At 38.7% G+C, this 26,621-nt stretch overlaps 1 protein-coding gene across 2 annotated transcripts in view; it reads right to left on the bottom strand.

The window, feature by feature from the left end:
• LOC9268610 (parkeol synthase-like) overlaps nt 1-26,261 on the bottom strand; it is a 35,713-nt gene extending 9,452 nt beyond the window's left edge. The window contains exons 1-10 of one of the 2 annotated variants that reach the window (NM_001424267.1): nt 25,963-26,261; nt 25,353-25,538; nt 21,825-21,914; nt 21,183-21,377; nt 20,990-21,074; nt 19,677-19,843; nt 16,139-16,327; nt 2,393-2,506; nt 425-547; nt 192-314 (exon numbers count right to left, since the gene is read on the bottom strand). In NM_001424267.1, coding sequence (NP_001411196.1) covers nt 192-314; nt 425-547; nt 2,393-2,506; nt 16,139-16,327; nt 19,677-19,843; nt 20,990-21,074; nt 21,183-21,377; nt 21,825-21,914; nt 25,353-25,538; nt 25,963-26,160 — 1,470 coding nt within the window. In that variant the 5' untranslated portion in view covers nt 26,161-26,261. Of the gene's footprint in view, nt 1-191; nt 315-424; nt 548-2,392; nt 2,507-16,138; nt 16,328-19,676; nt 19,844-20,989; nt 21,075-21,182; nt 21,378-21,824; nt 21,915-25,352; nt 25,539-25,776; nt 25,869-25,962 lie in introns of those variants that run through there. The other variant, XM_015762147.3, reaches the window with a different exon arrangement.
• Between the last annotated feature and the right edge of the window lie 360 nt (nt 26,262-26,621).

The following is a 26,621-nucleotide window of genomic DNA, read 5'->3' as shown; positions in this document are numbered from 1 at the left end:
AGTTCTGCAGCAACTGTAAAAGGAGTTTTTGTAGTAGTGGTGTCCAGGAAAACTGTTATGCTTCTGAAAGAATTACTACTTTATTTTTTGTATATGCATGAGCACATAACGTTTTCGGTAGACAAAGGGAAAGAAATTAAATTAGATGAAAAAACATCTATATTGGTAATAAGGAAAATTTAATCGTTTACCTTCAGTGCTGTCGCCGTGCAATCTGAAACTTGCCAGCCATCATCAGCTGTTGTAAATGTCCATCCACCTTTGGATATATGGCGATACCAGCGGTTGAAATCTCGGGGGCAATTGTCAAGCAACTTTCATATAGAAAATAGCTTCCTTATTATACATAACCAGTAAGTAATGCTGATTGAAATTGACATTTTATGGACAAATTACTGAGGTCTAGTGGCATGATTATATATACCTGCGAATTCTTAAGGAAGGAATGCGCTCGTTTAAGAGTTGGTCCAAGCTCTTTGACAAGGTCAGTAGCCACAAGGGCCTCAACTGTCAAACCTGCGTCCCACACCTGGCTGCCATCGTAAATCTGCACTAAATAGTTAACGTTGTAACCCCACTAGGGCCTGAGAAGTCGTAACCCTGCAGTGAAATCAGGGGCGCTACTGCTCCACGCCTCCACCACACATTTATGTTATGAATAGTAGTTTTTAAATTTGAATGCTAATGGAGACTTCTGAGCAACTGCAAATGGCTGCGTAGCCCAAATTAAAACTCGTAATACTGACTACCCACCGAGGTAGCAGTGGAGTCCTTGAATGTAATTTTTCTATTTACCTTCACCTTGCCTGAATAGTAGTATATTAAAGGATGTTGGGGGAATGGCTCCGGATTAAATGGTCAGCCTCCGGAAGGCCTGCAGGGCTTCGAGGAGCCATCCTCCCCAGGGAGATAACCGAGGGTGAATGCCACTTTGGGTCCCCTGGCTGAAGCCGCCGCTCCGGAAACTACTAAGGGTCTCGGAGAATAGTAATGGCTCCGGTGGCCACTAAGGGCTCCAGAGCCTGGCAAGGCTTCGGAGGTCGCCCAAGGGATTCCGAGAGTGATCAAGGAAGCCGGAGCATCCGAGGCTCCTGGAGCCACGGAGGGCATCTCGAGCTCCGGAGCCTGGCGAGCCTTCGGAGCACGCTCAAGGGGCTCCGGAGGCGGCCAGGGACTTCGGAGCTTCGGAGGTTTCCAGAGCTAATAGTGCGGCTCGGAAGGAACCAAGGCACAATACGCCCTAACGGCCCAAATTCAAGGACCAGGCGCTAGTGGGTTGGAGTAAATGCGCATTACATGCTCTAACTAACCCTGACACTGTTGATGACGTCCAGACGGTGCACGTTATTACCCGGAGCATGCTTTTAGGCGAGCAATAGCGAGCTACCTCGGGAATCGGTACTGCCTCCTTAATGGACACCTCCCTCCTGCCACCTATGATATTACTAATAGATTAAAGGCTGGCCTACTGGCCAGCCACTCGAGATTCATCATAGGGCTAGGGGCATTGAAGACATTTCCTTTTGTATACCCTTGTATATATATATGTAAACACTGCTCACATTCAGGCACATTGAATATAGAGGCAATACACACACTTGTTGAGTTCTGTCCCAACAAAGGACATTTATTGAGAGGGTAGGAAGGACTTTTCATCTATTAAACTACATCAATCTCAACAGTTATGATATATTCAGTATTTGGTATACTAAAAATGGCTTTATTGAGCATGAACAAACAATTAGTAAACACCGTTGAAGTGTAAATGTTGATTAATTAGTTTGTTAATGCAGTAGCCATTGTATGGAATGTTGTGAAGCAAATAGCAGGAAGTGAGCCTTAGGGCACCCACAATGGTTATCTATAGTCTCTCTACAAAGAGATTCATGTCAGCATATTTTCTTACTTGAAAGAGATTAAATGAAGAGAGAGAACAAAACTATCTACTAACTTAGAGATAGTCTATAGAGAAAAACGAGGTAATGGATTAGAGAGCTATAGATACCCATGTAGACATACCATTAAAGTGGTTTACTATTAATCTAGTCTATTGTTGAGATGTACATGTTTTATAGATAGCACCTTACTTTACCATTGCGGGTGCTCTTAGAGCAAAGATAATAGTAGAGCTCACTTCCTACTGTTAGCCTATCTTAAAACCAACATATATAATAGATTAGCTATAAGGTTAGCTATAATTTTTTTCTCCTCTCTCTATCTCTCACTTATACATTTAATGTATTTATCTTGGAGCTTGTGATAAGCTAGCTCTTGCATGAGAGCCAACATCCTTGTTTTTTACTATCTCTCTTCTCCATCTAAGTTTATAGTAGGCTTAAAACTCATTATTATACTTGCTTTTAAAAACAATCAAAGAACGACCAAAAGTTACCTGCATCTTCATGCCGTCTTCAGCGATCCATAAATAATCATATACGCGTGCAATATGGCATTTGAATGCCTCTGAGCTTGGATCTTCAATCCAGCAAGCAAGGATATTTAATGCCTGTGTATAATTTACTTAGTTATTTTATTTTTCAGCTATTAGTGACAAGCTGATGGGAAACAAATGTAACCACACTAGGGCATAAACTAATTTCTGACAGAAGTTCAATAACTATGAAGTACACAAAGTAATAAATCGTAAAGGATCAGTTCATGTAAAACGGTTAACACCAAAGTTTTACATTTCGAGCAATGACGAGTATTTGCTGGCCCCTCACCCCCTAAACATAGAACATTGTACCAACCCCACCATATCACTACTACAGTTGGGCCACATAGGCCATCAACTACTACTACAGTGATACATAGGGCAGGGGATATTACAGTTGAGGGCTTCGGATTTCTTGGAGGGATGACTCTGATTTCTTAGAGTACATTTTAGATAGATCTCAGGAAAAAATATCATTGAATAAAACGTGAGGGATATGGACTCGTGGGTAGTGATTAGAATAGAGATGCTAACTTCAAATCTTTATTCCTAACTGTTTACACCCAAATTTAGCACCTATGGGCGAAATAAGGGAAAATTATCAAAGTTTAGAAAGTGTCGGGTTTCCTTCACAGGGCCGGTCAGACCACAGGTAAGTAGGCGGTCTGACCAACTAGTAGGGCAGGTTTGACCGCAGGTATATGTCCGGTCAGACCATCAGGGTCCGTGTCTGAGTCTGTTTTCTTCGGATTTCGGGTTTCTTTGCTCGGGAAGGCATGTTTTGGGTTTATTTTGATTTCTATCCCGAGTTGGATGTGGAGAAGGGCCTGTAGAGGGCAAGACCAATCCCTATTTGTTGACGAAAAAATCGAACACACCGGCCTGGGAGATCTGCTTAGCTCCAGTGCAGGTTCAAAAGATGAGAAGCGGGCGTGCTAGTCAGTTTGATCCTGTAACTGACAAGATATGTAAACAGTAGATCAAACAGCCGATCGGCTGACAAGCCGATGGAGTAGTTCCAGCCGATAGCCGATAATAGCCGATGCCGATACCAGCCGATAGCGATAGGGCTTAAGCAACCGACTATATGTCCAATGTAGATGATGATATAAAGGTATTCGGCTGATGATGATGTAATAAAATAACAATAATATAATCCAATAGAAACCAATCGGCTAATAATAACATGGTAGAATAAGCACTGATCCGAAGGTTAAATAATACATCGGCTGGAGATCCAATGCCATAAAATCCACAAGATTATATTAAACAGTGAAACCTTTGTTGCGATCAGCTAAATCCAACTTATATATACAATCCTTATAAGCCGATGCAACGTCCAGATAATTCATCGGCTGAAACCCCGATGAAACCCTTATTGGCAGTCAACAAGTAGGCTAGGGATTATGGTTCTAAGCACGACTTAGTAGATCAAACTTAACTGATGCAGCACTAAGTATAAAAAGAAAAACAATATCTAGACAATCAAGCCCTTGACTAATTTTCAGGGTGGTAGATGCCTAAGCTAATCTAATCTAGCAACACGATTTAGCCGATACCGGTAGAAACCCTAAAGCGAAAAGCAATCGATAGAGCTAAATTGATATGGTAACACTAGATTAACAGAGACATATGATAAATAAGTAGGCAAACATATCATCCAAACCGGAGCAATCCAAGAGGTCCAATGTACTGATGCAGCCTTGAACGACGCCAACGTAGATGACAGATTCACCAGGGCCCAACGGAACGTAGGACTTACCCCTTCGCCGGAGATCGAACTGAACCGATGTAGCCCCGCGTCAGGTGCCCAAATTTCGCCGGAAGATAAGTAAAAACCTCAGTAAAGAGGGTGGCGATGCATCGAGAGTAGTTGTTTTGATCGATTGATTGATCACATAGACCCCATGTGTACATATTTATACCCATGGGTTGGTACAAGTCCTTGTCGGACAAGAAAAAAACTTTCCTAAAGATAAAAGAAAAACATAAAGTCCTTATCGGACACTAAACACACTTTCCTAAAGATAAAAGGAAACTAAACTATGCCTAATTAATAGATAACTTGCTATGCCGCATCCTTCTTGAATTCGGACTCTTATGGATAAATTCCCTTTAGTTGATCCGACTCCACGGGAAATACGGTTGCTGGTGATTTGATGACTCCCATCGGCTGATTCCAGTACTCTAGAGCCGATACTTATTCTTAGCTGATGATGACTTCGGGCTTACCAAATTTCACTGTTAACACTATTTAAGGGACAAGGCTAATTCATTGTAATACTCCGAATAGACAATATACTTGAATCGCTTTTTCTTTTATCTTTAGCCATGTTTTCTACTTTACCCTAGTTTTAGTCCATCTTTATCGATTTGCGCCGTAAATCGTCCACCGCCGATGTGAGAGTGCAACACCTCTTTGTAGGTTTATCCTGAAAACCTTCCGTTTTACCCACGAGACGGGTAGTTATCCTCATATCGATCTAAATCGGCCTAGAGGCTGATTTTGATATCTAAATCGGTTCCGTTAGCCGGTTTAATCTATCAAAACCCATCTTGATTTAGCAATTGCTAGATTAGGGTGGTTGGCGACTCCATATCGCCGCAAGGCGCTTAGGTGCTGCGATCGTACTTGTCGACTTATCAAAAAAGTTGCCAACACGATTTTTTGGCGACTTCGCTGGGGAACGATCTAATCAGCCATATCACGGCTGAATTTCGTTTAATCTAATTGTCTATCGTTTCATCCAATCAAGAGTTTCGGCCCAACGGCCGAAATCTATCTGTCAATTAATTGACCGCTCACTGTGCCTGTCTAACCGACATAGCCGAGCCAGTCTAACCGGTCATATTGCACCGGTCTAACCGACGTATTCAGTCCGGTTTGACCAGGGCAGTCGCCGATCTAGTCGGCAGGAAGCAGGAGCATCAACACGCAAGGAACCAGTTAACAGCGGCACAGCAGCCGATCAGTCTGATTAATCGTGCTAGTACGTGTTATACACGGTTGCTGAGAAACAAAAAGCAGCAAGAATATTGTTTCCTTTTTATTGTAGCACACTGTTACCAAAAAGAAAATAGGAAACAGAGCAGCCGATCTTATTTCAGATCGGTTAATTTTTGTATATTTTGCTACAGTACCGAATTCACTGTTACGTCCAGGAAATCAACAAAAGCTAGTTTTGGACAAAATTGGCTAAGAACAGTAGCATATCAAGGAAATTTAGAGACCGTATATTAATTTATTCGGTCAAAATATTTTGGTTATGAGCTGTATGGCTGAAATTAATTAAGGAGTTTCTTCATCAATCATGACGAGCGGGAACGAGATCAACAAGATCTCATTGGAGGATCTTGATGTGGAAGCACGCAAGATTACGGAGGAGTGCATCAAAGCGATCACGCAGGAGGCGCTAATGAGATCGTGCTTTAGGACCCACCAAGGTGTGGTTCTCAAGCCTGAACCGTTGATCAAACCTAGTTTTGATATGGTGAGTACTGAAGAGGTATCAATTCCTATCCAACAACACATAGCAACTACAATAGATTCATCCATTGCTGCTCTAAATAGTAAATTAGATGCATCTATTGAATCTCGTTTTGCTGATTTTTTGAGAAATAAATTCGTTTCTTTTATAGCCGATTTCCAACCTAAAATAAAGCCTCTACCAGTACTAGTTAAGCCCATGTAGATCAAATTTACCCCAAAACCGATGGGGCAAATATGCAAACAACCAGCGAGGGAGGAGCTGCGCATTCAGCCGGTCCGACCGGGCTAGACGGCCGGTTAGACCGCGCGCTCGCCGCTGGTCAGACCGGCAGACCGGGTTTCCTCCCAGCGGTCAGACCGGACCCTAAACCGGTCTGACCGCACCTCTGGATGCCAGCCAGAACGGGCCCTAGACCGGTCAGATCGGCGTAATTATCCTGGTATAGGGGATTGATCCAATGACAAATAATGTGCTTTTATACCATATTCCGGTACATGATTCTCCTGTATCTACTGTTAATCCCTATGTTCCCCCACATATCCCTAATGTTTACAATGATCCTACTAGGGGATATCCTCCCGATACTAGGTATGGCTAATATAATTATATTGCGCCACAACCACAACCTTTTAGGTCACCAAACCCACCACCAAATCAGCATAGGCCTGAGAATATGGAAGAGTTAACTAGTATCATTATTAGGGATAAATTTGGGATTGAAGCGATGGATCGTGCTAGGGAGTACCAAAAGTCGTATCCTGATTATTATGACAATATCCCATACCCTCGTGGTTATAGAGTTCCTGAATTTACCAACTTTAGTGGTGAGGATAGTAGGACCACATGGGAGTATGTAGGTCAGTTTTTAACGCAACGTGGTGAGGCTAGTAGTTCTGATACTTATAAATTGTGCTTATTTTCTTTATCTTTGTCCATTACTACTTTTACATGGTTTACTTCTTTACCGGCAAATTCTATTCATACTTGGGCTCAATTAGAACAAAAATTTCATAATTATTTTTGCATTGGTAAAACTGGGCTTAGGTTGTTTGATTTAACATCGGTTAGGCACAAACACAATGAATCTGTTGCTGATTATATTGAAAGGTTTAGAGATATTAAAAGCCGATGTTTTAGTTTGAAAATAACTGACAAAGATTTGGCCGACATTGCATATGATGGATTGCTTGATTATATTAAAGAGAGATTGAATGGCCAGATATTTCTTGATGTTGATCATGTGTTGCATGAAGCTCTGGCTCAGGAAAGCCGAGTGGATAACAATAGCTTAAATGCTAGTTTAGATGATAGTGCAATATCATGTATAGCCGAACCAAGCGATAGTTCGGATTGTGTTAATAATTTGGTCAATGATGCCATAATGAGTATAGCCGAACTAAGTGTTGGTTCGGATTGTGTTGCTAGCTTAGACAATAGTGCCATTGAAAATATAGCCGAACTAAATGATGGTTCGGATTGTATCACAAGCGAAAGTGAAATAGTATTGTCACCTAAGATCGAGTCACAAATCAATCATGTGGATGTTGGAAAAGGTGATGACAATGTCTTGCGGTATAGTAGTGAAATAGAATCCAAAGTAGCTATGCATACATATCAAAGGCCGTATCCTGAACGCATAGATTTGGTCCCATACCCGCAAGGATTTGAGGTGCCCAACTTCACGAAATTCACAGGTGAGGATGCTAGAACAACAATGGAGCATATCTGCCAATTTATTGAACAATCTGGTAAGACCGGTAGTAATGATTTGCTTAAGTTAAAATTGTTTTCTCTTTCTTTGTCAAACTTTGCATCTATATGGTATAGTTTACTTGCTCCCAATTCAATTTCTACATGGTCGCAAATGGAGCATGAGTTTCATGATTATTTTAAAGATGCAAGCTTGATGGAGCAAAATCCGATTGATAATTCATCGGTCACTTGTGATACTATTTCGGTTATACCTTTTGCTAAGACCAGAATTGTTAGTAATCCTCTCCCTATTAGTCCTATTGATTTAGATAACGAGAAAGTAGTGATTCGGCCTAGTCAAGCCGAATCCACAAAAGGGAAATGTGTTATTATTGGGGATCTTCGGCCTAAGACTAGGATCAATAATACAAAAGCCGACGATCATAAAGTTGTAAAGGATGAGTCATCTAGTTTCCAAAAGACCAAAAAGCTGAACCTCACTTTTGAGATGCTTATGGCTAAGTACAAGAAAGGATTAGCTGGTCAACAATTCGATAATCAGACTAGTGATTTGAAAAGACCAAGATCATATCGTAGGAAGAGATTTGGTCAAACACCAAAGCAATCGGAGCCATCAACTATACCAACTCCATACAAACCTCCGATTGTGATGCCATGGTATCCATATCCAATGTCACTATATGGTTATCCTTTTATGTATTATATGCCATGGATGCCTCAACCATATATGCCGTTTCATCAAGAATGGAAGCAATCATCTAGGTCAGTACCAAGTCATTCATTTAACTCTAGTCAAGACCGTTTCCCACAAAAGAGTCGGTCCGGTGGATCAAAGGTGAAACAGGTGAAGAAGGTGTGGGTGAGAAAAGAAGCCAAAGCTCCGGAGGTCGTCACTATCAAGGAGGAATCTCAAGACGTTCAAGTACCTACTAGAGATGCGGTGAAAACTATACAAGCGAAGAAGACTGAAGCCGACGCCGTGACTGCCAAAAGTGGTGGTCTGATCGAGACAGCTGGCTGGTCTGACCGACGGCTTGCAACCGGTCTAACCGGGCCCAGAGGCTGGTCTGACCGGGGGGCATTGGAGAAGAGTGGGAAAGTTAAGAACAACACAAGAACTTCCACTTCAACTGAAAAAAAATCAAGAATCATCATTTAGCTCTTGGAATACAACCACAGCCGAAGTGGATACCTTCTGGCTTATCTCGCTCTCAGAAGAGGAGGCTACAACATCTTCGAGCCATAGGTCAAAAAGAAAAAGAAGCCGAAGATGTGGAGAACAAAATATGTAACAATTTTGAGCCTCGAACGACACCTAAGCGAGCGTGGAGACCTAAAGAGATAAAAGTTAAGAGATTGGTGATTTCCCAAAGTAGTGATAAATCCAATTTGATGAGAGAAGAATCATCGGTCATTAGAGATAAGTCTCATTCATATGATGCTATGGGTATTAGTGCGGTATTCATCTTGCCTTTGAAATCGTGCAATCAAGAAAGCCGATTTTGCTCGGGGGGCAAGACATTAATATGCTCATGAAGAAATCAAAAGAGATGAACAACGATGGGTACAACATCACATCTTTGAGCCGCCGTTTGTTGGATGCTAAGACAAGGTATGTGTTTATTATGTTTACCATTATATTATATGCCTATGCCATGTTAGAACATTGCTTGCTATCTAGCACATGTGTTTTTGCTTATCAAATTGATATTATACATACATGTTGCAAATGCCAGTTCTAAGTAGTGGAATTGGTAAATTGGCATATAATTTGTTTGAAGTATGATTTGGCTCATGGTTCTTTGATATTTATTAAAAGCCAAATCATGTATGTTTTTATGGATCACCATATAAGATATAGATTTCATATTTATTGCACCATGAAAATTTTGCTTAGTAATTCGGCTAATGTCAATGGTCAATGTGATGATTTGCTCTAGAGTGGTTTTTTTTAGGAACATTGGCATTGTTAATATTTTGCATACATGCTTAAGTCGATTACTTACATTTGTAGTTTATTGGAATCTATGCATGTGACACATATGACTTTGGTGATTCATTATTGATCATACTTCAAGCGGCTAAGCATTTTTGATGCCTTGATGATTATTGTTTCAAAAGCCACTTGAATTAGTATTCATCTAGATATATTAGTTGGATGTTATAATTTTTCATATGTCTAGAAAGAAGAAATTTTGGTCTAGTAATTTGATACACCAAACATCTGGCTATAATATGAAGAAAGGATTACTTTTTGAAACTAGAAAAGCCGGTGCTTGATTTTTTAAATCTTTGGGAGAAATTGACAAAATCATAGACCAGGGGCGGTCTGACCGGCATTGCATGGCTGGTCTGACCGGGCAGATAGGGCGGTCCGACCGGCATTGCGTGGCCAGTCTAACTGATCCCGGGCAAAAAGCTAAGGGGCACGTTATAATTGATTCAAAGGCTGAATTAATTGTGAATTCGGATATTTGTGCCGAAGAGTCAGAAGAAAACTGGAGAATCCCTTTGAATAGAATATTTGAAAGATCCTAGTCTCAGGATTGATCGGAAAATTCGGTGACAAGCGTTCAAATACACTTTGCTTGATAGAGAATTATATCGTCGAAAAATAGATGGAGTACTTTTGAAGTGATTAGATAATGATCAATCTAAGGTTGCTATGGGAGAAGTACATGAAGGGATTTGTGGAACTCATCAATTGGCCCGTAAGATGGATTTGGTTGCTTAGGAGAGTGGGATTCTATTGGCTGAAAGTGATTGATGATTGTTTCAAGTAATATAGAGGATGTGAAGTTTGTCAACGGATCGGCAATGTTCAATTAGTGCCTACCACTGTGTTGAATCCTATCAATAAACCATGGTCGTTCCAAGGTTGGGCTTTGGATTTCATTGGTCAAATTTATCCTTCATCATCAAAGGGGCAGCGGTTCGTGCTAATCGCAACGGATTACTTCATCAAGTGGGCCGAAGCCGTGCCGCTCAAGAATATTACTTACACGGAGGTAATTGACTTTGTTTTGAAGCATATCGTTCATAGATTTGATATTCCTTAAACTTTGATCAAAGAGCTTCTTTTATGTCCAAGGAGGTGAAGAGTTTTGCCGAATCTTATGATATTAAGTTGTTGAGTTCTTCTTCTTACTACGCTCAGGCTAATGGACAAGCCGAGTCGAGTAATAAAACATTGTTGAAATTAGTCGAAAAGGAGATTGAAGAACACCAAAAGAAGTGGCATGAGGTGCTTTCGGAAGCATTATGGACTCATAGGATATTTAAACATGGTGTTACCAAAGTCACTTCTTTTGAATTGGTCTGTGGACAAGAAGCCGTTTTGCCAATTGAGGTAAATCTTGGCTATCTTCGGTATTTCAAGCAAGACGACTTGTCGGTTGAAGATTACAAGATATTGATGGGAGGCAATTTTGAAGACGTCATCGATAAGCGTTTGAAGACTTTGAAAGAGATGGATGCACTTCAAGAAAACAATCCATGGGAAATACTTGAAGAAATACTTCCCTAGCGTTTGGCGAGATGCTTAGGAAGTCCTGTGGCTGGTAATTGGATTATCGCCCTAAGACAACATGTTCTATGCTTTTAGATTCACGATGTTCATAAAAAAGGCAGGGATGCATGTGTTTACACCCAAATTTAGCACCTATGGACGAAATAGAGAAAATTGGCAAAGTTTAGAAACTGCCGGGTTTCCTTCACAGGGCTGGTCAGACCACAGGTATGTGGGCGGTCTCACCGGCTAGTAGGGCCGTGTCTAAACCACAGGTATGTGGTCGGTCAGACCGTCAGGGTCCGAGTCCGAGTCTGTTTTCATCGGGTCTCGGGTTTCCTTGCCCGGAAAGGCATGTTTTGGGTTTCTTTTGGTTTCTATCCCGAGTTGAATGTGGAGAAGGGCCTGTAGAGGGCAAGACCAATCCCTATTTAAGGGACAAGGCCAGCTCATTGTAATACCCTGAATACACAATATACTTGAATCGCTTTTTCTTTTTATCTTTAGCCATGTTTTCTACTTTACCCTAGTTTTAGTACATCTTTATCGATTTGCGCCGTAAATCATCCGCCGCCGCTGCGAGAGGGCGGCACCTCTTTGTAGGTTTGTCCTAAAAACCTTCCGTTTTACCCACGAGACGGGTAGTTATCCTCATATCGATCTAAATCGGCCTAGAGGCTGATTTTGATCTCTAAATCGGTTCCTCTAGCCGGTTTAATCTATCGAAACCCATCTTGATTTAGCAATTGCTAGATTAGGGTGGTTGGCAACACCATATCATCGCAAGGCGTTTAGGTGCTACGATCATGCTTGTCAACTTGTTACAAAAAATTTCCAACACTCACCATTAATTATTACTTGGCCCCACATTGGATTAACAGTCAATTATTTTCTCAAACTAACCTTGGAATTTCTTGAGAGGTTGTGATTAGAATAGAGATGGATAGACAGATAGTGGATCTCTCTGATTTGAAGTTAGCAAAATTATTCAACATGTTTGTTCATACTATCCGTTGTGTGAAGGACACGACCTCAAGGTAATGAAGCTAGCTGTAGCATATGGTGTTAAAGCCTATATCAGTATATGTCCACTACTCCACGTCAGTACTTCCATGGCCTTCCTGGTTTCTCTCTAATGCCACTGAACTATAGAACCATATATTCTAAATATGGTACTGTATAATAGGCATGACATTCATTTATAAAATCCTTGGAATGAGCGATGTTATGAACAACAGCATACAATGACCCTGATAACAACCATATTGTCCAAAAGGGTCAATCTTGGATAGTTCGTTCAGAGGCACTTTGCCCCTTTATAAGATGGGTATTGGAACCTCACATCTGTCTTTTCTTGACTGCACTGCATGTATTAAAACATTATCCTTGTTGGTCAAAGCACGGGTTCTTCGGTTTGGGTGAAGAGATAATGAGAGCTTGAACAGATGCGCTGTACATACGCATCTGTTTATCTTGGTGTTAAAATATCACTAGTGCAGAGACCGTCATTCGTATCGGCTCATACGTATTGGTCCAAAGTACACGGTTGTGTTTAGTACATTCACACCGGTGCTAACGACAACCGATACGAATAATGAACTAAACGTACCACCGTTGTTGTACGAATAATGAACTAAACATACATCGTTGTTGTTGTACCAACGACAACCGGTGCTATTCCCTACCGGCACATATATCCTATATGCTAGCCAGCTTGAATATTAACTGGTTAGAATAGTTTTTTAACGGAGCGGTATTAATTTTAACCAAGGCTGTGTTTAGTTCACGCCGAAGTTGGAAGTTTGGTTGAAAATTGGAACGATGTGATTGAAAGTTTGTGTGTGTATGACAGGTTGATGTGATGGGAAAAGTTGGAAGTTTGAAAAAAAACTTTGGAACTAAGAACAAGTTCAATATAGTATAGCCCACTACTAGCTCCAATTCATCTATAGCTAATCTAATAACCAATTTATACAATAGTTGCTTACTATACTATTAATATATGGTCTCACGTGTCATACACACATTATGTCTTGGAGCCCGCGCTGCAGCTGGCTACAGATCTGTAGCCCGCTGCTCTTCTCTCTCATCCCTTATCTCATTAAAATATGTTTACAGCTGGCTAATAGTCTGCTATTGTAGTTGCTCTAAACACACCCCAATTGGGATAAGAATTTGAACCCATTCATCAAGAGAAAATTAATTGATCGGTTTCTCGGAGCGTGTGCTGTGTGAATTCCAGCACCGGATCGAAGTTAAAGCGGTTCACCTTTCATTGCTTGTTAATTACTTGGATTGGAAGCTGTATCTCCTGGTGTGTTTAGTTTACGTTAAAATTGGAAGTTTTGTCGAAATTGGAACGATGTGATGGAAAAGTTAAAAGTTTTAAGGTGATAGAAAAGTTGAAAGTTTGAAGAAAAAATTTGGAACTAGACTCGGCCCCTATGTGTACGTGTTCCGCCCTTGGAAATGGAGTTGCTTTTTAGGGGTGGCTTGCCTCCCACGTCCACCCTTGGTAAATATATTTACAGGGGTGACAGATCTTTTTGTCCGCCCTTGCAAAAAGATGGGGGCGCTCCTACAAATAGTAGTGGTGGTTTATGGATACTACTTTTTCCTAATGTATATGCTGAAATAAATAACAAGATGCCGTTACAATATTTTCTCACTAATTAAGCTATTCTACCAAGCATTTTGATGATCACAATTTGTCTTCCACATAGTAATGTCCACTAGTACAGAATCTTCCATCTATGACGGCCTCTAATATGCTTGGAATTAGTGACTGTCACAAGAATCTCAATCGGGCCAAAAAAGCGCCCGATTGAGATAACTCAGGCCCGTCACGGATAATACATATCAGTGACGGGCCGTAGTTTAGTCCCGATTGAGATAACATTGCATATCTCAATCGGACCCCAAGTTAGCGCCCGTCATCCGTGACGGGCGCTAACTTGGGGTCCGATTGAGATATGCAATGTTATCTCAATCTGGCCTAAACTACGGTCCGTCACTGATATGTGTCATCCGTGACAGGCTTGAAATTGATGAGTTATACAACTTTGTTGTTGATGACTTTTTTAGTTGAAATCATTTAGTATTTGAAATTGTTGTTTGAAGTTGTCATATTTTCAAATTCAAATTCAAATTGTTCAATAAATGTTATATAGAGAAATGACCAAAATAAAAGTTGTAAATCTTGATAAGTTATACAACTTTGTTGTTGATGACTTTACTATTTGAAATCATTTGGTATTTGAAAATATTATTTGAAGTTATCATATTTTCAAATTCAAATTCAAACTGTTCAAAAAATGTTATATAGAAAATAACCAAAATAAAAGTTATAGATCTTGATGAGTTATACAACTTTGTTGTTGACAATTTTTCCATTTGAAATCATTTACTGCTCGAAAAATTATTTAAATTTCTTATATTTTAAAATTCAAATTTTATATAGTTCAATCAAACCCGGATGGAGAAATGACCAAAACAAAATTGGTAGATCTCAATGAGTTCTACAACTTTGTTTTTGACGATTTTTTCATATGAGTTCATTTAGTATTATAAAATTCAATTCGAAATTTATTTTTGCCTAGAAGTCTGATTTTCCTCCTCATACTTGCTAAATATATATTTGATCAAATTAACTCGGTTTTGCTGGTGAAATATGTGAATGGATGTGAAATATGTGATCAAAATGGATGTTATGTGAATGTGATTGTATTAAATATATTGATGGTTGTGTGTGTGAATCAACGTACAACTTCTTCTCCGGAAGGTGATCCTAAAGAACTCTAAGGTCAAGCGTGTTTATGTTAGAGCAATTTTGAGATGGGTGACCGACCGAGAAATTCTTCCCGGTTATGTGTGCTGAGGCTAGCCAAAAAAACATAATTTATTTATTTTTTATTATACTCATCCGTGACGGGCTATAATTTAGACCCAATTGATATGAGAGTTATCCGTGACGGGCTATAGTTTAGGCCCGATTGAGATAGGAGTCATCCGTGACAGGCTATAGTTTAGGTCCGTTAGAGATGAGAGTCATCTGTGATGGGCTATAGTGTTGGCCCGATTGAGATGTGTGTCATCCGTGATGGCCGGATGCCTAATTGAGATATTTTCTCACATCAGTGACCTTTGCTTAGTGACGGAGGCGCTATCCGATAGAGATGAGGCTTTAGACCCGTTACAGATGACCGAACATATTCTAGTGGTCGTTGCTAATAGTAGAACACTTTCCAACTCAGACCGCAAAACAATCTTCCGTGAGATTAGATTGTTCCTATAAGCCATATATATCTTTTTTTAAGAAGGGTACAACTTAGGACACACACTTTACACACACCACACTCACACCACGACACACGCACACACAAGCGTGCACGTCCCTAACACACGCTAGGAAAGAGATTGTAGGCACTAGGTCTCAGTGCACGTTGAAAACGTGCAGTCCCACTGAACGTGTACGCGTGTGTATATCTTATTACCTACCCGGGACCTTCCAAAGACAGTCCCGGGGAAAGAGGGGAAAATTCCCCACGGGCGAGGGACGAGTGTCAAGTCTTGAGACTTGAACGCTGGTTAGCACCGAGCGAGCCACTGGCTCCTGCCACCCGCGCTACGTGCAGTCCACATAAGTCATATATATATAGTCATCAACCATAGTACTCCCTCCCTTCCAAATTACTATTAATTAATTTAGAAAAGACAAAATAAAATAGTTATTTGGAACGGATGGAGTACTTTCTTGTTTATGCCCCATGAAAATGGATAGGGACGCTATGTGTATATGCACTGTCATATTATAAAAGACTAAAGATGGACTTCTTGTTCCTAAAATAAATGGAGTGTTACTACCCACTCATGTATTTTTTTTTGGCAAGGTCACTAAAAAAGTAGCTGCGTCAATTAGCATCAAGAAAGTTCTAAGCAAGAAGACAGCACCTCTATTATGTAAAAAATAACAAACAATCATAGTCAGTTTACCTTGGGTACACCACCGAAACAGATGTATCGAGTGCACTCATCTTCATAGTGAACATTCCTCATGGAAGTGGCCAGAGCTTTCTCCCTCAGTTTTCTCCCAGGCCAGCGCAACAAAACTGGTTCAATAAACTTGTGGAGAAAGGACCAAAACATATCCAGTTTGGATGAACGTGGATAGTACATATCTTCCTGAGATGTGAGCATATAAATGATCATTTAGACAGTAGAAAAGTCCTGGTCACAGAACAAGATGATATGACATCTATAATACGACATCTCTTATATATATACTTTCTTAGTTTTCACTGCTCCCTCCATCCCAAAATATAAGTATTTTTGACTCTGACACGTTCTTCGAGATGCTATTTTGACTAACAATATCTATAGAAATAAAATGTTTTAAATAAAAAGAGTTGCATATTATCATAGTCAAAGTTACATGACTATCAATTTTACATGATTGATATTCTTTATTTTTTTATTAATAGCCAAAGTTAAAAATATTTGACTTGTCACTATACTAAAAATACTTATATTCTGGAACCAAGGGAGTATAATTAATTCTCATGTCACTCAACTGCTTTGTGCTCAATTACTATCTGATATGGAAAATATACTTCAGGAGACATTCGTATGAAAGATGCACTTAACTATATTGCCAGTTAAAATCTGTAAATAGTCATATTGATCACTGAATATCGTGTGTTCTTGATGAAAAGGAATAAGGACTATTATTTGTGTAGACTATTTACTGTAGAGTGACGCCAACACTTGTAATAGTTTGACTGTTAACATTTATTGAGGTGACCATGGGCAAGGCCCATTTTAATTTGTTAATTTTTGTTGTCTGATTTTGGATCACACTGAAAGTTTAGATAGGTCGAGGCTAACTTATTACATCCTATGCACTCTAAAAAATGGGACTTCCTGGTTAATCCTATTACATTAGTGTAAGGTGTTTTCATATGCAGTCAGGCTGCAAGGGAATTTCAGACAAACCCTACTGCATTGACTTGTGCTACATTTCGTTGTTAATTTAGCCAAAATTCACAGCAACATTGTAACTACTATCTGTTTAAAACAGAGTGCCATTTTTACTAGACAAGGAACCCAACATACTACATAGACTATAAATTAGTGATATAGTAGGACAGTTGCTAAATTCATTTTCAAGAAAAAATCTAGTTATGCTATTTTCAAAGGTATATTTGAAATATTAAAAATAATATTTATAGTCAAACTTTAAATCTCTTGATTGCAAGCAACCTACAATTTCAGGGAAAAAATGTTCAATAATTATTGATGTCTTATATATTCATTGTTTCCATTGAGTGCTCATGGCGAAACACACCCTATATGTTTTTCAACAATTAGTAACGTGACTTTTTTTTTAGAGAAGGGTATTTTTTACCAGGCCTATACATCCAACCGGATATATACGGTCATTGAAATAGGGAACTTAGCCCCGCAAACAACTCAATCTGAAATTCGCTCCATAGGATATTTGAATTCAGGACCGGTACTACTCAGGTCAGGCTACATGCCCTTTCGTTAGTAAATAGGGGCAAAGGAAGATCACTTCACTTCTTTGTTAATATCTCCTACAAAATCCTCGTATGACTTTTTTTTTTGCGGAGTTAGAATGACACTATCAAGTAAGAACCATCAGTGACATTGTCTTTATCACCAACAGTCTACCAAGAACTGTCATCAATAGATCATGGCTAATCACTTCCAGTTCATGAATGCTGGCTCATCAATATTCATTTGATAAAATAAGGTGTCAGTGATCTGCTATATAATTAGCTCTGTATAGTAGTGTATGTATTCATAGAAAATGCATTTTTATAAATTTTCATCTGATTGATGTGAATTATATCATTCACAGAATGATCCTTCCATAAGAATATTTATTCCATGGTATTATTTTATAAATAAATTATTTCAATTCCATTTTACAGATAGTTGATACTTTTTCACCTATTCTTAGGAAGACCAATGATCTTATTCTACCAAACTGTGCATCGACAACATACAATTACTACAAGAAAACAGAATATCCTTGGTGGCTTGGTGGCCATGCAATTTTCTTGGCGGTCTAAAATCAGCCACCAAGATTATATTTTAATTTGGCGGTTCAAATTAGCCGCTAAGCAAAACATTGGTGGCTATTTCCAACCGCCAAGGAAATATATAGTTTGCTTAGTACATATTTCCTTGGCGGTTGGAAATAGCCGCCAAGATAATTTCATATTTTTACGTGCACCTGCAGGTCAAAAATTCCCGCCAAGTGCCAAATCACCGATTTGCGCCTCACGCCACATCATCGATCCACACCTTCTCCCGCGATCTCAATCTCAACCGTCCATTCCCTCCCCATCCAACAGCAGATTCACTCATGAGTTAAAATTTAACTCCCAGTAAAATTTTAACTCGTAAAATTTTAACTCATGGGAGTTAAATAATATTTTAAAGCAGTAAATGATTTCAACTAAAAAAGTTATCTCATCAAGATATATAACTTATATTTTAGTCATTTCTTCATCCGACAAAATGATAGTAACATTTTTCCCAAAATTTGTATATCTCTCTTATAGTTTATAAAACTATATAGGAGATATGTACATTTTGTGAACAATGTTACAAATCACTTTGTCGGATGAAGAAATGACCAAAATAGAAGTTATAGATCTTGATGAGTTATGCCACTTTGTTGTTGATGATTTTTTCAGTTGAAATCATTTACTATTTGAAAACGTTGTTTGAAGTTGTCATCATTTGAAATTTAAATTCAAACTGTTGAAACAAAGTCATATAAAAATAACCGAAACAAACTGTTTTTGGCCGCTAAGGATATTCTGGTTTCTTGTAGTGCAAGTCCAATACATATACAACTTGTAGATAATTTTCTGTGTAATTATTCCTCTACTACCTTCAATCTTTAATACATGAGATTTACGACAAGCTAATTAGTTTTAAAAGAGCTAAAAACCTTATCCTAAACTTTACACTTTTACAAAGGAGATAGTATATATGCAACTATGAAGTTGCTTTGTATATTCTGGTGAGACGATCAAGACGCTAATTATAGAGCTATATTTGTTTTAAAGTATGTGTAATTAGCCAATAGTTTGTCGTGATTCAACAATATTTTAATGGTACAATACATTAATGTCAAGTACTACCTCCGCTCTTAAATGTATAATACCATTAACTTCTTACTCAAATGACTCACAATATTTATTTAATCAATTAGTGTAAAGTGAAATGGGTAACATTAGATCTAACATCAGAACTATTTTATGGTTTACAAATATATTTGTCTATTTCAATAAATATTTGCCGGAAAGATGAAAACTCAAATGAATGAAAAAAATCAATGGCGTCTTATATTTAAGAACCGAGGTAGTATATGTAATTAGCAAATAGTTTGTTAATATATTTTCCAAACAACAGTTTTCTAGTGGTACAGTACATTAATAAAAATAGTACAGTACATTGACTACGAGCTTTATTCTACACAATTTTCTGTACCAACCTTTGCACACTGAGTACGAGCTTTGTTCCAGTCAATCTCATCATAGGGGTCATTGTATAGTTCACTTCTTAGCTCTAGCACAACTGGTGTTACTGGGCCAACAAACCTTTTTCCATAAATGTAAGACATGGGTATAAACACCATTCGGATATAGCTCGACATTCGACCTGCATTATGTTATGAATCAGTAATACATCATATTATCAATGAATGGCCAACAACATAGAAACTTCAGCATTTATCAATTCGGTGTATTGCAGTTGAATAATCTGCCGTATTAAGATAATTTAATTTTCACCCTAGATGGAGGCTCATTCATTGATCTCTAGTCGTAGCTAATAAGATTAATTTCCTCTCTTATGTGTTGATCTGTACATGAGCTATAGTGGTGATACGCATTGTGAAATTCAGATGACATGTGCACAACGTACAGTGTTTAGAGGTGCCATACGGATATGTGTTTGCGCGCGCGTGTACTATGGAGAGAGGGTGTACATGGTTTTTTTAGGGGGGGGTGGTGTTAGGCGCGCGGCCACCCCTAAATACCGTACTACCTTCTCATGCAGTGCTACTACAACGGTACTACTACCAGTATTACTGCTACTATACTATAGTCCTACTAGTACTACTACTATAAAAAATATATACATGTATATAAACTTTGTATATGTTGCATATGTATACAAAGTTTATATACGACGTACAAACTTTATATATGTACATATTAAAAATAAAAAAATACATCACGTATATAAAGTTTGTACACATATACAAAGTTTGTATACTCGTACACAAACTTTGTATACGTACATATGTATACACTTTTAATGTATAAAAATATACATATGTATATAAAGTTTGTGGGCTTACGTATAAAAAACCAAAAAATACGTGTATACAAAGTTTACATACATACGTATTACAAAACCGAGAAAACGGAAAAATATACGGAAAAGAAAAAAAAGAAAAAAAGAAAACTGGAGAGGATACGGAAGAGAAAAAACAGAAAAAAAAAAACAAAACCGTACGCGCATTCGCCGCCTCCTCTCTGCGTGCGACACGCCGTCAGTCGCGCGGGAGAGCTAGCGCGACTAGTCGCGAATTAGACTACTCGTACATGGTGGCTGTCCATAGAGCTGACATAAGGCCCATATATATGGTATATACTGATAGTGTTGGCATAGCTACAATCCAAACACCCCAGGTTTTCCTAAATTTAAGTTGCGACTAAGATTTTTTGGGGCTAACCCCAAACACATTCCCTATACAACACGTGCATGAATATGATGCCTCAAGAAAGCAAGCAGTACTACCTGGGTGAAACGGCAGTTGATACGGCAATAGTAATAACTCTGGTGGCACTGGGTTATTACCGGACCAATCAAATACTCCAAGTACCTGAGATAATAAGTGAAATGAAACTACGGAAGCTTCTCTATAAAACCAATTTGAAAAAGTTTGAAATGGCATAAATGCCATAAACAAAGAAGTGTATTAATCCCATACCGAGAGCCAGAACTTCCCCCATGATGTCGTAAATGTGGCTCCTCCATGATCTAAAATCCAGTTTCGACCATTCTCTATGCATCCATCTCCACCATTTGGACCCTCCCCAAGCAATCTCAAAGCAACATAGTTCAGGGATGAGCCAAGCATGGTGCTGTGGCCCTCAATGTGCAACCCCCACCCTCCATCTTCATTCTGCAATTATATATATTGTTAGGAATAATCTAGACTTATGCATGCATGTTTGAATCTTGTAAAAACGGAGCAGCGATTAGTGGGTGATTAATTAAGTATTTACTATTTTTTTAAAAAATGGATTAATTCCATTCTTAAGCAACTTTCGTATGGAAACTTTTTTGCAAAAAAACACATCGTTTAGCAGTTTAAAAAGCGTACGCGTGAAAAACGAGAGAGGTGTTGGAAAGAGGGGCAGCTGAGAACAACCTTAGGTGGAGATGTTCTAGCTAGTCACATTAATTTGTTTAATGTGGTTGCATTAGCATGTGGCACAAACGAGATCTGTTCACATTGATGCTGTGGTAAGTTCAATTTCCAACATATATTCACGAAAAGTAATGAATTTGCTTTCTCGCAGCATAGAATTTGTAAAGTTTATCAACAAATTAATTAAAGTAACCTTGCCTGGTGATTATAGATGTACCGGCGCATCTCCTTCTGATGTTCCGATGATAAAACAGTGTTCAGAACTCCACTGACATGCAATGTTATAATCTGAGCACATGCGAGTCAAAACATAATGATGAGCAGCTTTCTTACCTAGCAAGAACTGAAAAATCAATAACATATGAGGTTAAAATGCACCCAGTTGCATTCTCTATTCAGAATGCACGTACGCTGCAGTTGCAACCGAGAGACTAGGCCAATTGCAGCTTGACGCAACGATTGCAATTGGACCAAACCAGTTGCAACTCGGACCGAGCTGGTTCCAACTCGGATGGAGCCGGTTGCAACGGTTCGAGTTGCAATTTGGATCGAGCAGTTACAACAAAACTGCAATTTTTAGATGGCGCTAAAATTTTGTTAGTTACTATTATATCGGATGTTTATATAATAATTTAGAATATTAAACATAGACTAATAAAAAACTAATTTCACAAATGAGAGCTAATCCACGAGATGAATTTTTTTAAGCCTAATTAATCCATAATTAGCAAATATTTACTGTAGCATCACATAGGCTAATCATGGATTAATTAAGCTCAATAGATTCATCTCGCGAATTAGTCCAATGTTACAGAATAAGTTTTGTACTTAGTCTATGTTTAATACTCCAAATTAGCGTCTAAATATCCGATGCGAAAGGGACTAAATTTTAGTCCCTACGAACCAAACACCCTAGAGGGTGGGTGCATTCTGCCTATACAAAATTAAATGCACCCAGGTCGTGACGTGGGTAATTATCAAAATAGCACGGTGTGTCATGGAATACAATAACCCACACAATTACGCGGCTAGCACCCAGATAAAATTTTCCAATCCTTTTACACATAATTTTCTATAAGAACTATTAAATAATAATATCATTCTCTTAGGACTTTATAAAAGTTGAACCTCTTGATCATCGAGTTTTTAATTTTATATTTTTGAGTCACATCAACCACCACCCCTTACTCCTTAACTGGCCGCTTAATTGTTTATCCGGCCCTCCATGACTTCTATGTTCATCCACTTTTAAAATAATTGGATCTTATAGGTTTCAGAGTTTATTGTCTTATCAGGCTATGTTTTTAGAAATTTTAGAAGTCCAGTCAAATATCGTCACCCTACTCCTTTAATGTCCGCTTATTGCCCCCTCCCCTCTTTATTCTTATTGGAAATTTGAAAATAAAACCTGATTATTGTGCGTTTACTCTTTTACTTTCTAGTAGTCCAGTCAACCGCCATAAACCTACACCTTTATGACCTATCTGCTACACTTACTCTTTATCAACATTGGGATTCTTAAAATTGAATCTAGTTGTAATTGAGGTTTTTTTTACAATATTTAGATGTACTCCTTTACAGTTCATTTGTTGCTCCCCCTATTTATTGTCATTTGCCATCCCTCAGCTCACTCTTTGATGGCAAATCGTCGTTTCCCTGCTCCTTTGTCACCCATCCACTTATCTACCAGTGCTGCTGTTTTCATCTTTATTGTCATCGGCACTTATAAAATTGAACCTTAGCATTGTCCGGGTTTCCTTTTATAGTTTTTAGACACCGCCACCATTGCTTTACTCATTTGTTGCTTCTCGGTTTGCTCTCCCATGGAAACCACTGCCTCCCTACCCCTTTTTCGTCTATCCACTCGTCAAGCCATGCCATCTTTATTTTTCTTTATCATTTAGTGCCATTCAAAATTGAAACTTATTGTCGCTGTGATTACGATAGAAGTCCCACATATGTGGTCGGCACCGTAACCCCTATCTTACTCGCTTTCCACCTATCATCACCCTCTGGTAGTTCTTGATATTATATTTTCATTAAACTTATTATCGCTGTGATTACAATAGAAGTCCCACATATATGGTCAGCACCGTATCCTCTATCTTACTCGTTTTCCTCCTGTCATCGTCCTCTGGTAGTTTTTGATACTGTATTTTCATTTCAGAATTTAATGATTCTTTAAGTTTATTTGAAACTCGTATTGAAATCCAATTTTACAATGTATTTTTTATTTCAAATTTTAATGAGACAATCGATGTATGGCTGCAATGTAGGGCTGAATGCCTGTACATGAGCCTTAAGCAGTTCAGCCTGATCGAACAACGCCTCTGCATTTTCCCCCTATCGGAAAGCCCTCATTTTTTCTAGCAGGTCTCGAGTCTTTTTTTTTTAAAGAAAAAAAATTCCATTAGGCTAAAGTCCTCATAATAGTCCGAATCGTATTAGGATGCCCACCAGTTATGCAACCTTTTCTTAATTCCTCTTTTTACAACCCTTTCTATTATTTCTAAGGATATAATTTTGTTTTGTATTCAATTATTTCTAAGGATATTTTCTCTTTGCCTTCAATTAATGTGAGAATTTCTAATATCTAAAACAAACATAGTATATTTTTAAATTATATTTCTACTTGAACTCTTCTTTATTTTTACTCAGGTTAATGTGGGACTATCTACCATCCAAAGTGAGTTTTTATTTTGATCCTTTAATGATTTTAAAGTTTATTTAGAATTTGTGTTGAAATCCAAATTTGGAATTTATTTGATTTATTATTCCAATTTTTCTACTTAATTTGTTTGAATTTTTTGTACATATCCGAGTCGTAGTCTGTCGTTGCAATGTACCGATGTATCTGTTTCTAATGCACTTTAGATAGACGACTGTAATTTTCCAGAACTTTTTGTGGACTCTTATTGAAGCTCAACCGTTAAAATCTAGACCGACCACGATCTAAATTATAATCCTACTTAAACTCATTATTCTTGCTATGTAGTCTTTACTTATATAATTATTTTATTATATTTTGTTTTGAATTTTATTGTTTTTTAAAGTTTATTTGAATTTTGTACTGAAAATCCAGTTTAGAATTTATTTTATTTTCTATTCTAAATTTTAATTAATCTCGTGTTGTTTTCTAGATGTATGCTATTTCAATTTTACCTTTTTTTAAAAAAAATTGGTTATTTATACATTGTATTCCTACTTAAATTTTATCTTTTTTTTTCCTTCGCTGACAGGAAGAACATATGAAACTAATATTTTTTTTTAGAAAATCATTTAAAGACCTAACATTATTTTTGTGCAAACGTAGACACAAATAGAATATTTTTTAAGATAATGCATCAAACCAATAGAGATATATGTTTGAGGGAAGAACATAAAGTGATAAGGACGAAGAAAACTCAGAATATATTTGCATACGCGGGAGATGCAGATGCCTTTTTTTTTACGTGTATGACTTCTACTATGAGGGCTCGATTTAGTCGATATGGTCAGACTCTATCCTTGTATGACTCTATATGCGGGAGTCTATATCCATTGCTTTTCCTGCTGTATCAATCTAAGACCATTAAAATATGGATCTACCATGATCTAACGTGGTTAATATTTTTTCTTTTTCTTTGATTAATGTAGTAATTTCTAGGTTCCACAGCGAATATGATGTCTCTTTTTAAAGCTGTTTTAATAATATAATAGATAGATAAAACAAGATGGAGCAGGTACCAAGCCAGGCAAAAAGAACATAAGTCCTGCATAATCCCCGGGCCAGTGTCCATCATGTGCCTGCAAATTACAAACGCGGCTTATGGCCCGTTTCAAAGAGCTCCACACAGCTTCCCCCATGACGTCTTCGTGCTCTCCACGCTTGACAGCGAGAAGGTCCAGCTTTTGACAGTTTTCTTTAGCGAACTGCAAAATAGAGAGCAGAAGGTAAGAGAGTCAGTGTGGTCATGAGCACAGAACAGTGTATGTTTTTTTTTTCAGTGCCAATTTTACAAGAGAAGTTAAGTACTTCCTCTGTTTTACAATGTAAGTCATTTTAACATTTCTCACATTTATATTGATGCTAATAAATCTAGATAGATATAAACATATGTCTATATTCATTAGCATTAATATAAATGTGGGAAATACTAGAATGACTTACATCGTGAAACGGAGGAAGTAGTTTAGTGTGAATTAGGTTCAGTTTAGCGCACAGCTCTGACTCAGCCCAAAGTAGCTAGCCGTCTTCCCGTGCTGGAAATGAAAAATATTTTGTACAACGGGTTGCGCCAAGGACCACAGGACCGAGAAGATGTGCTCGATGGATGTGTCGTGGACATGGACGAACCTGCATCCGCATGAGGAGGTCGCTAGAATGCTTGCGCTCGAAGCGGTGCTCGGCGAACTCGCGGCGCGCCTTCTCCACATCGGCGCGCTCCTCTGGCGTGCCGAGGTCAGGGTCGAACTCCCACACTTGCCGGCCGAGGAGATTGTTTACCGACCGCAGCCATGGGCTGCCGCCCTCCGACACCTTCAGCCTCCACATGTACGAGTCCGGAAGAAGGTGGTGGTCTAATAGCTAAGGTGCGTATATATGCTCCGGTATCAACTTAATTTTATAGAGGGTCAAAGCATCTCCAACACACCACCCAAATCACACTCTCTAAACATCTATATATAGCCACCTCTTCAATTGATTTAGTAAGTTAAACCCGTTGCTTACTCCAACAGCCTCTCCATCCACCCTCTCTATTATGGGTCTATGACACTAGGACCCATATGTCACTCTCTCACTCTTCCTCCCCTTCACTTTTCTCCCAACCCACTGACGACAACAACAGTGGCGAGAGGAGAGAAGCGGCAGCAGACCACGTGGGAGGGAAGCACCACCGGCGACAGCAGGCCACGAGGAGGGAAAAGCCCGGCAGCGGCGACGGCAGGCGACGAGAGGGGGAGAAGCCGGTGGCGGCAGCAACAGCAACCAGAATCGAGCTCAGCCGGCGACAG

The sequence above is a fragment of the Oryza sativa genome, chromosome 11, assembly GCF_034140825.1.
Source record: "Oryza sativa Japonica Group chromosome 11, ASM3414082v1".
In the NCBI taxonomy this organism is placed as follows: Eukaryota; Viridiplantae; Streptophyta; class Magnoliopsida; order Poales; family Poaceae; genus Oryza; species Oryza sativa.
Note: the sequence above shows the minus strand (reverse complement) of the source record. Positions and strands in the feature narration are given on the sequence as shown.